We start from the raw sequence: 12,077 nt of genomic DNA, 5'->3' as shown, positions 1-12,077 counted from the left end.
GAGAATTCTTAAAGTACTATATTTGAATAACAGAGAAGTAGGGATTAACTAATCCCTCCACTTGTTCACTAGTGGTTCATCTAGAGTAACAAGTAAACAGGTAGACTACATGGGTACAGATGACAATCGGTGAACACAAATGCTGGTAGGAGTATGTGGAAGTTCTTTTCTGACTGTTTCGATTTTCACAAGTGCAATATGAAGCCAAGTCATCCTAGGAGTGAAAATGGGAATCAGCAATTAGGGGTTAAGAGAAGGAGGCATGAAATAAGTCAACTAAAACAGTAGGAGAATGAATGGACTAGGAAAATATACCATTTGCCTGGAAATGTTAAAGCCAACGTAAGTGAGTGGTCATAAACTGAGACCAGTCAATGGGATTGTGTTTTCTCGAGCCACACTCAGCTAAGTGCAGGTATGAAACAAGCAGAGAGCTGGATTTGAAAAGCACTTCAGGTGTGCTGATGACATGAGAAGTTAAGGAACTCAAGGGTATGTATATGCAAGAGAGTAATTATGACGATCAACAAATAATTTAAGTTTGGTAAGGAAAGAAAAGAAAACATCGAAAGGTGAGGGGCAGGAAAAAGTTAGTAGAATCATGGATTCTAGATTCTGGTGGGGGTGAAAGACAGCTGGGAGTCAGGATACCAAAACAAGAGAGCAAGAAAGATAAGACGTAGTAGCCAGAGAGTAAGAAGCATAAAACTGAGATTACAAAGGGGTTAAAATTATTTATAATGACCAAATCTAAGGTATGACTATGGAAGTCAGTAGCTGAGGTATGATACGAGACATAGGTTATCAGTACAGAAAAGGAGTTCAAGATTCTGAGAGGGTATTAAAAGAATCACCTCCATGTACATTGAAATCACCCAGAAATCCATATATTCTAAAGTTTCTCCAATCAGCATGTAACTGTTATTAAATTTCATCTTTAAAACTTTTAAAAACACAAACATTATAAACACGTCATTACAAGGCAATCAAACTGCTATATTCTGTCATACCATCTTTTTTCAATAATTGGTACCATTTAGTACCTAAATGAAGTGTTAATAGGGCGCCTGGGTGGCTCAGTCGGTTAAGCCTCTGACTTCAGGTCAGGTCAGGTCATGATCTCACGGTTTTGAGTTCCAGTCCCGCATAGGGCTCTGCTGTCAGCACAGAGAGTGCTTTGGATCCTGTCTCCCTCTCTCTCTCTGCCCCTGCCCTGCTTGAACACGCATGCACGCACTCTCTTCCAAAAATAAATAAGCTTTAAAAAAAAAAGTGTAAATACATAATTCCACCAAAGTCACTTTTTTTTTTTTTTAATGTTTTTATTTATTTTTGAGACAGAGCGAGACAGAGCATGAGCAGGGGAGGGGCAGAGAGAGAGTGAGACACAGAATCCGAAACAGGCTCCAGGCTCTGAGCTGTCAGCACAGAGCCTTATGCGGGGCTCAAACTCACAGACTGTGAGATCACGACCTGAGCTGAAGTCCGACGCTTAACCGACTGAGCCACTCAGGTACCCCCCAAATTTTTTTTTAATGTTTATTTATTTTTGACAGAGAGAGAGAGAGAGAGAGAGAGGGAGCATGAGCGGGAGAGGGGCAGAAAGAGAGGGAGACACAGAATCCAAAGCAGGCTCCAGGCTCTGAGCTGTCAGCACAGAGCCCGAGGCAGGGCTCAAACTCGCCAACTGCGAGGTCATGACCTGAGCCGAAGTCAGACGCTCAACCGACTGAGCCACCCAGGTGCCCCCAAAAGTTACTCTTAACTACTTTTTTAATTTTTGACAAATAGAGGCATAGTTTTAATTTATATTCTTACTCTAATAAGTATCCATTTTTTATCAAAATTGATTATCCTCATGCCAGTTTCCTTAATAAGAAAACCCACGTTTAGGGCCACCTGGGTGGCTCAGTGGGTTAAGCATCCAACTATTGATTCTGGCTCAGGTCATGATCTCAGTTTGTGAGACGGAGGCCATCAGGCTCTATACTGACAGCATAGACACTGCTTGGGATTCTCTTTCTCCCTCTCTCCCTGCCCCTCCCCCTCTTTCACCCTCAAAATAAATAAATAAAACTTTAAAAAAAGAAAAAAACATGTTTATGTCTCTGACATAGCACCTGATTAAGGCAATGATTCAATAATTGTATATTCCCTTCTATTAAAGGGGACATACAATACTACAAATCCACATATTTATCTAATGCTGCCTTCAGTAACTATTTCTAGAACAGATTCCTAAAGGTTCCTGTAATGAATCAACTTGGATCTGGGAAGTCTTACCTATAAAGTTCCAGAGTTGATAAATCCTGAATGTAAAGTTTCAAAGTTGACTCAGAAATCAACACCTGTATCACACCTCCTAACATTATTCTCCAACTCAAATTTCAGGAAAGACAGGGGTAGCAACAAGTAAGTTTATGAGACTACTGATAGAACCCAAAATCTATTGGTCTTGTCTTTCCACTATTTTGTCATGGCCTCGTCAGTAACACACCAGTAACATTCCATATTTTAAATATGCTACTTACTGTGGTATGATGGGATATATTACCAACAATGTTGAGGTTTTTGAGCAGTTGGGGAGAACCACTGTATTGTCCAGAGATCTGCTTCCTGACTTCAGCAGCCACAGTTCTACAACAAAGAAAGCAAATATATTATTTTAAAAAGAAACAACCGGGGCGCCTGGGTGGCTCAGTCGGTTAAGCATCCAACTTCAGTTCAGGTCATAATCTTGTGGTTCATGAGTTCGAGTCCCACATAGGGCTCTGTGCTGACAGCTCAGAGCCTGGAGTCTGCTTCAGATTTTGTGTCCCCCTCTCTCTCTGCCCCTCACCTGCTTGCATTCTGTCTCTCTCTCCCTCAAAAAGAAATAAACATATAAAAAAATTAAAAAGAAAACAACTTAGTTTAAAATGGTAAGAAACTAAGTATATTAAATATCCATTCAAAAACCAACAAAATCTCAGAGTATCAATAGGGTCATAAATTTGTAAGATATTTCAGTAAATACTGCCTATAATTACAGTACAACATCTTTATGCTGATGTAGGACAGAAAAGTGAAAGCCAACTTACAGAAGTTTTTTTTTGTATATGGCATTTCAGGGAACATATTTTGGCTTATGACAGAGCAAGAAGCTATAATAACATATATATATTAAAATGTGCATATCTTAAAGATATAAAATTCTAAAATATTTTATAAACAAAGAATTAGGAAGAAAAAAACGCTTCTTTCCTATCTAATATTGTTAGCTCTTCATTCATGCCCCAGAAAACTATTCCCTATTTTTACTTAAGTAACAGAAAATCACCTTAATACTATGGCATTAATGGCTTTCCACGATCTGACCCTGATCACCTGGTTCCAGCCTTGCATGGCCTTTCCCAAATTCTTGTCAGTGAACATAAATTGTTTTCCACAATGTTGTTTCTGTCCTGTATCCACAAATTCAATTCTTAACTAGTTTTAAGGGTAAAACCTAAATGACAGGAACTGTATACAAACTTATGATAGCTCACCCCAAACAAAAATAATTCCACCTTTCATTAAGACTTTCATTTATAATCTAATGCATTTTCCTCCTTCCTAGTTATTTTTTCCACATTTTATATACACTCTATATAAAAAGAGGCAGTGTTTAATTCACCATTGTTTTCCCTAAAATATTTAGCATGTGGCACTCAAAACAGGTGACTGGTTAGCCCTATGAAATATACAATATTACTGAACTTTTTGACAAATGAAGTAAATCACAAAAGAATTACCATAAATACAACAGATAAATCTTTATTTGAATTAGGATTAGAGTTTAAAAGTTCCACAATTTCAAGCTGGTTAGTGACCCTTGGGGGCATACTAGTATTTCAAATTTACTGAAATAGCATTTCTGAAACAGAAATATTTTAGAAATTCAAATGACTTTTGGGGCACCTGGGTGGCTCAGTTAGTTAAGCATCCAACTTCAGCTCAGGTCATGATCTCACATTCCGTGGGTTCGAGCTCCAGGTCAGGCTCTGTGCTGACACCTCAGAGCCTGGAGCCTGCTTCGGATTCTGTGTCTCCCTTTCTCTCTGCTCCTCCCCTGCTCATTCTCTCTCTCTCTCTCTCAAAAATAAATAAATATTAAAAAAAGAAAGAAGAAATTCAAATGACTTTATACCTCATTAGTCTCCCATTTTCCTTACATTTTCCAAAACTATAAAGCAAAATATTCAGTGAGTCCCAAATCCAATAAATAACTTCCCCGCATTAGTAACATTTTTATTAAATAGAAATTATAACCCCCCAAAAAAGAAATTATAACACAATATAAAATAAACACCACTATCCATAGATTTTGTGCAATTAACTTTCTGTAGTCACTATCTAACTTCTACACTACGATCACCAACTGGCCACTTCCTTATTTTACAAAACTAGCCTTCTGGGTTTTGCTTTTTTTTTTTACTCTTTTCCAAAATCTAAACCCTACTTTCTCCTACCATTTTACTGCAAATCAGCTGAAACACGTCTAATGACCTGGTTTCTGGGCCAGCTTGATGATACTTGCGTCCTGCAGTGTTCTCATGCTCTGAATTCAGAGCCCTTTGCATCTTGGTCCCCGTTCAAATTTCCAGCTGAATTTCTACAAAATCTCATTTTCCAAAAATTATCCAAATTTATGATACAATCTTTCCCCTCTTTCTTCTCTTCCATACCCCTTTCCTTTTTTCATATTCAATCATTCCACACATTTGTCAAGCACTGTTTTGAGCCTACTACTCAATTAGAAACTTTTCATATAAAGGTGAAAAAGGTTTTCTTTAAATCTCAAGATACTGCATTACCTCAGTGATCTGAGGTACTTTAGGACATTTTTGTGTGTTATAAAAGACTAATTCGTTATTCATAACTGCTGGAACCTAGAAGTTTATCCTTCAGTAGGTAAATGGATATACGAAGTGTGGTACATCCATACAATGCAATATTATTCAGCAACAAGAAGAAATAGGACATCAAGTGACAAAAGACATGGAAGAACCTTAAAAGAATACTGCAAGTGAAACAATCCAGTCTGAAAAGTCTACTTACTGTAGGACTTCAACTATGTGACATTCTGGAGAAGGCAAAACTATGGAGACATTAAAAAACATAGGGGTTGCCCAGGTTGGGATGGGGAGGAAAAGAGACAAATAAATAGTGCATAGGGAATTTTTAGGGCAACAAAACTATTCTGTATGATTCTACAATGGTAGATAGATTCCTTATACATCTGTTAAAACCTGCAGAATGTACAACACAAAGAGTAAACCCAATGTAATCTAAGGACTGTAGTTAATAATAATGTATCCATATTGGCTCGTCAATTAAAACAAATGTACCACACTAACTCAGGATGTTAATAACAAGGGAAACTTGCTGGGGAAATATAGAAGGGAATTCTCTGTACTTTCCACCAGATGTGAGAAGACAAGAAAGTTCACTTCAGTTTAGAATTTCCCTTAGTCCTCTTAATGAAGCCTATATTATGGGTGCTCACTATTGTGTTTAGTTTAAAGGCCTTAAAATCTCCTGATTCTTTTTTTTTTTTTTTTTAATTTTTTTTTCAACGTTTTTTATTTATTTTTGGGACAGAGAGAGACAGAGCATGAACGGGGGAGGGGCAGAGAGAGAGGGAGACACAGAATCGGAAACAGGCTCCAGGCTCCGAGCCATCGGCCCAGAACCTGACGCGGGGCTCGAACTCACGGACCGCGAGATCGTGACCTGGCTGAAGTCGGACGCTTAACCGACTGCGCCACCCAGGCGCCCCACTCTCCTGATTCTTTTAAGACTTAGATGAGAATATGAAAAAGTTTTTCGTAGGGCAACATAGAACAAATATTCTGTGTCTCCCTTCCTCAGAGCTATTCAACTCGGTCTACCAATCTCAGCACTACCTCACTGTTTCTGGGGCTAAACCATGAGTAATCTGAATTTTATCAAACACAGGATGTCATTAGTTGTTAAGACCTGCTACTACTTCATGTACAGCTAAGAAAAAAAAAATTGCCAATTAACCACCATACCATCAATTAAGTGGAAGACATATCCTGTTTTCAGAAGATGTTAAGCAGTGAAACTTAAGTGAAATATGGTTTCCTCAAAAAGAGATGATCTTTTCTTTATTAAAAGAGACATACAACAAAAGATAATCCCCATGCTACAAATATTTGTCTTATTTCTATATGACAAAATTTCCCCCAAAAACAAAATTAGTAGTAACTTGAAAATAAAAATCATTTCCATATGGGCTATGATAGCAATAAAAATATTGCCCAAACAAGGGATGTATTCATACTGAGACCCTCTGCATGAAAAGATTTCATGGAATGGTACTGAGAAAATTTTCCCAAGAAATAAAATCTCTTAACCACACTATGGCCCGAAGTATTCAAGACAAAAAAAATGCTGAATAAATATAGTTCCTATATCAGTTAAAGTCCTTTATCATAAAAGAGTCCTTACCCATAGTGAATAGCTCTAAGACCCCCAGTGGATGCCTGAAACTCTGGATTATACTGAACCCTATCTATATGTTTTTTCCTATACATACTTACCTATGAAAAAGTTTAATTTACAAATGATGAGTATTAAGGAGGGCACTTGTTGGGATGAGCAACGGGTGTTATATGTAAGTACTACACTGTATGTTAACTAACTTGAATTTAAATAATTTTTTTAGAAGTGAGGCAAAGAGATTAACAATAACTAATAAAATAGAGCAATTAAACAATATACTGTAATAAAAGTTATATAAATGTGTTCTCTCAAAATATCTTATTGTACTGTATTCTTTTTTCTTGTGATGTGAAATGATAAATGCCTACATGATGAGACGAAGTGAGGTGAATGCTGTAGGCACTACAACGTGACATTAGGCTATTACTAAAATGAGACATGCTGGATGGTCAGAAGGAGAATCATCTGCTCTCTAAGGTTGACAGCGGAAAGTAAAACTGTGGATAATGGGAGACTACTGTAGATTGCTTTTTCCAATAATTATTTTTCCTACTCCTAGTGATAGCTCTATAGCAGGGAAATACAGGGAAGTCTTTTTTACTTCTAATAAGCTATTAATATTAACTGCAAAGTGGAAAGAATAAATCAAAAATTCCATAGGTACTCATGCTCCTAAATTATGAGAGAATACCATCTACCCCACCCAAAAGAACATGATGGAATACTTGACCTATTTGTCTTCTTATCAATTCTCTCCATTTCCACAAGCTCCCTTATTATGTCAACAGGCATTATAATTTTCACAAGAGAAAGCACTCACTAAGGTCATTCACCATAGGATATTGGAAATAACCAACAAAGGACTCACATCCTGAAGGAAATTATGTTGCATTTAATCTTTCTTCTAATCTCCTCCCACTTTAGATGCCCCATCTGACTATGATTTCCAGAATGACCAATCTGGGCCTCTCTCATCTCTAGTCATTCTTCATGGGATCAGAAGTAAAACCTTAGTAAAGATGAGTAAGGAGAGGGGAGTCTGGTAGACCTTAACCTCTCTTGATCTCAGGGTTCTAAGTTCAAGTCCCACGTAGAGCTTACTTAAAAAATAAAATAAATCTAAAAACAAATAAATACAATTTAACAAAAAAGAGGAGTAAGGAGAGTTTAGACAAAAATAAAAAAGAGCTTAGTCGAGCTTTTCCTATAAAGTCACAGAAAAGAGCCACAATGTTCTATGTCAAAGAAGAAAATAAGATCTCTTGGAACTGGCACTGTTTATACATAACATAAAAGTCAGAGAAGAAGGGAAGGGTAGGGGCGCCTGGGTGGCGCAGTCGGTTAAGCGTCCGACTTCAGCCAGGTCACGATCTCGCAGTCCGTGAGTTCGAGCCCCGCGTCAGGCTCTGGGCTGATGGCTCGGAGCCTGGAGCCTGTTTCCGACTCTGTGTCTCCCTCTCTCTCTGCCCCTCCCCCGTTCAGCTCTGTCTCTCTCTGTCCCAAAAAATTTTAAAAAAAGAAGGGAAGGGTAGAAGGATATACCAGGCAATATATCAGGTAAGAGAATACATCAGAGACAAGGCAAAAAAGGACTAGCTAAAAATCCCCAAAAGAAAATGGAAAAGAGCAGCTGATAGATACTCCAGTGTTATGACTATCCAAACCCAAGATTGGTGACTGACGGGTTGAATCATAGTTGTACCACTGTGCATAGTTGGCATTAAAGATAATGAAGAGCAAAACAAAAAAAACAATCGATTAGATCTAGGCCACCTTTGACCCGGTAAGGATGTGGAAAGAGGGGCTGTGAGCCTCATAGTTAGCAATCTTTGGGGGTTGCGGTGGGTCAGTGACAGGCATGCACCTGGCCAGCATTTCTGCCGCTTTGCCTGGGAGGACTCAAACTGGCACCTGGAAACTTTAGGAAGACGTGATTTTCAAAAGTAATTATGAAAACATTTGTCATTGGAATTAGTGGTGTGACAAATGGCAGGAAGATAACACTGGCTAAGAAACATCTCCCAAACTGCAGTATCATATCTCAGGATGATTTCTTTAAGCCACAGTCTGAGATAGAGACAAATACAAATGGATTTCTGCAGTATGACATGCTTGAAGCACTTAATGTGGAAAAAGTGATGTCCCCCATTTCCTGCTGGATGAAAAGCCCAAGACACTCACTGGTATCAACAGACTGTGGAAATGCTAAGGGATTTCCCATATTAATCCCTGAAGGCTTCCTTCTCTTTAATTATAAGCCCCTGACACTCTATGGAACATTGGAGCTACTTTCTGACCACTCCATATGAAGAACGTTAAGGGGAGGAAGAGTACAAAGGTCTACGAGCCTCCAAACCCTTCCAGGGTACCTGGATGGCCACGTGTGGCCCATCTATCTAAAGCACAGACAAGAAATGGAGACATCAGGTGGGAAATGGTTTACCTAGGCAGAACAAAATCTGAAGAGGACTTCTTTCCACAAAGGTATGAAGATCTACTATAAGAACTAGCAAAGTAAAAGTGTTTGCAAGTAGCAACATAAAGATGGAGTGCACTGAATCCTTCCTGAAATGAATTAGGAAACTCAAAGGAGTATGTTTAAGAACCTTCAACAATACACAATATGTAGTTTGGTTGATGACAGCCGTTGGTTCATTTGTTTGTGTTATCACACATGGTTTCCCCAATATGTGGAACAGTAAATAGTGGTCTATACCTTTGGTATAGGAATTTACCTTGATAAGCTGTTCTCACTCCAAGGGGTGCAGAGATACAGCATAGCTCACAAACAATGAGTCAGTTCCTCTAATGATTGTCAAACTTTTCTGAATGGGACCCAGAGTACAAAATAAGGCTTACATCACAATCCAGTGTATATGCAATCTATTATGTCTGTATGTGTCGATGTGTTTGTGTATATATGTGTCTCTGTACATACAAATACAAACGTGTATGATGTGTGTGTATATATACACACATATCAAGTAACACAAAGCATTTACCTTAGATATAATGCACGGTGATATTTTTCTACTTGTAATTTTTCTTAATATTCGTTACCATCCAATGCCACTGCCTACCTCCTGCAAATAAAGGCTTTTTTAGGAGTAGCAGTCACATTGGATAAATCAAAATTTACTAGAAAAAAAAAAGAAAACAATAGATTAAAGAAATGCAACATTGTGTTACCTCCTAAGTATCTGTGCCAAAAAAATGTTTAACCTGAATTAAATCAAGCCTATACATCGAACACCCAGTTTACAGGAAATACAGAGAACACTAAAACAAACTAGTGCCAAAGGAAGCAATCAGACAAAAACCAGAAGGCAGGTCATTCTGTACCACAAGTCTCTTCAACAAATTAGCATGATGAGTATCTAAAGACAGAGTAACTTTTAGCATAAAAAAGACATCATATGAAAAAAGCAAAGTCTACTTAAAAGAAGAAAAAAAGACTGAGATATAAAACTAAATGAATGAATCGTTCCTAACTGGATCCTGATTTGAACAAACTAGCTACAAAACACATTGTTGGGGATAATGAGAAATGTGAATATGGACAAGGTATAACACAATGCAGAATTATTGTTTTTTTAATGTGTGTAACAGTATTATTATAGTAATCCAAGAAATGTCCCTATATTTCAAAGATACAAATGATGTCAGCAATTTAGCTTTAAACTCTTCAGTTATTATCAATCTACCCTAATGGACAAAACTAACTAACTATGAAGTACAGATGAGGCAAATACCCTTTGAGAAGCATATCATGTTCTCTATAAAGCCCTGCCTGATTATTTCTGTTCTGTTCCACTCAGATTAGATACTCCTCCTCTGTCCTTTCCAAGTACTCTGTGTTCATCCATATACATTCAAGCAAACAGTTTCCAGGAGGCTAATTCAGACAGGCAGCAGACCAGCCACACTGCTTTTCACCATGGACTAAGAACCTGGCCTCGCTGACAACGTTTGATTTCAAGAACAGGAAAGCCCAAATGTTTGTAAACATTCTCTTTGACAGAAGCACATAAATTGCAAGGCAGGTTCTTCTGGAATACTAATGCAACCCTCCAATATAAAAGTATGGTTGAAGAAAAAAAGGTACAGTGAAGGATTTGAGAACTTGGCTTCTCAGGCTTGGCACATTCTCACTCTTCAGAGGCACCTTTGCAATTTCTTGAGGAATTAGGGAGGACAAGGAAACTTTACTTCTGATTGGAGTATGCTATTCTGGCTCTTATTTTGTACAAATGTCTCAAAGCATGTTAATTTCTGCCATTAAAGAAAATGTATATTCTTTAATTCTGTCTGGTGGCACTTTTCTATCAAAAACTATCTCCTTGTGATAACCAAACAATATCGCAGACATAGCATCTATCAAATTGTTTTGAAATCTATTTACCAATCTCCTTGCAAGAAACCAAGCAGTAAAAGGTGGGACTTCATTTACCTTTGCACCCTCTAGCAGAGTGCCTGGCATATCCTGAGTACTTAATAAATGTTTAAGCTGAAGTGAAAAAATGGGAATAGAGAGAAATTTTCATAGTTCTTTCCCCACAGGAAAGTAGTTAGGTAAGAATGCTAGAATGGAACAACAGATGTGAGCTTCTTGAAGACAGGGACTATATCCTATTAATCTTTACCACCTCATATTTGAAACAATGGAGAGAGGGAGAGAGAAAGAGAGAAATGGAGACATGGGTATAAGAGTACAAACAGAGAAAAGGAGATAGGGAGTAAGAATGAATTTTGAGACTACTCAGTTTATGAAACTTCCAAATACCTTTTACAGAAGACTAATTTGTAAGTATGGTTGGTTTTTAATTGATTGGGAAAGGACAAGGAATTATGACTTTATCTATTACTGCCAAACAGGTAAATATTTGCTGGGGGACAGGGGGGTGAAATCTGAATCCACAGAAGAATTCTAAATCTATAACCTTTTCTTTAAGAACCTTGCTGACATCATTATTGTCCCATTTGCTTAGTGAAACACGGAAACACAATGTTCTATTCCATGTGAAACTCTTCTTTTTAAACAAGATATATGATATTTTCACTTATCTCAAAATAGTCTCTAATATGTCTTTAGCATATCTGCAAAGGTCTGGTTCCAGAACTATGTTCAAACCCTACAATTATGTAAATAAAGTTACTATGAGAAGCAGAGGAAATACGATTTTCCAACCTGGAGAAAAAAAAAAGAAACAACTCTATAAAAGAAGGCATCTTTTGAAGTAGGTTCCACACCCACCCAAAGTGGGTCTTGAACTCATGACCCTGAGATGAAGAGTCACATACTCTGACTGAGCCAGCCAGGCGGCCCAGAAAGACATCTTTTAAGACAGTAAACAAGGGCACCTGGGTGGCTCAGTCGGTTAAGCGGCCGACTTCAGCTCAGGTCATGATCTCATGGTCCGTGGGTTCGAGCCCCACGTCAGGCTCTGTGCTGACAGCTCAGAGCCTGGAGCCTGTTTCGGATTCTGTGTCTCCCTCTCTCTGACACTCCCCCGTTCATGCTCTGTCTCTCTCTGTCTCAAAAAAATAAACGTTAAAAAAAAATACTATCTCCAACTAAAGACAAAAAA

The 12,077-nt window shown here is 38.0% G+C and overlaps 1 protein-coding gene and 1 pseudogene across 12 annotated transcripts in view; one reads left to right on the top strand and one right to left on the bottom strand.

Annotated features, from left to right (window-relative positions):
* DOCK7 (dedicator of cytokinesis 7) overlaps positions 1 to 12,077 on the bottom strand; it is a 233,067-nt gene that overhangs the window by 203,557 nt on the left and 17,433 nt on the right. For all 12 annotated transcript variants that reach the window (XM_058717167.1, XM_058717161.1, XM_058717162.1 and 9 more), the window contains exon 2: positions 2,532 to 2,637. In XM_058717167.1, coding sequence (XP_058573150.1) covers positions 2,532 to 2,637 — 106 coding nt within the window. The remainder of the gene's footprint in view (positions 1 to 2,531; positions 2,638 to 12,077) is intronic.
* LOC131504634 (nicotinamide riboside kinase 1-like) lies at positions 8,439 to 9,007 on the top strand (annotated as a pseudogene).

Source organism: Neofelis nebulosa, chromosome 2, assembly GCF_028018385.1.
Source record: "Neofelis nebulosa isolate mNeoNeb1 chromosome 2, mNeoNeb1.pri, whole genome shotgun sequence".
Taxonomy (NCBI): domain Eukaryota; kingdom Metazoa; phylum Chordata; class Mammalia; order Carnivora; family Felidae; genus Neofelis; species Neofelis nebulosa.
This window is presented reverse-complemented; position numbering and strand designations above follow the sequence as displayed.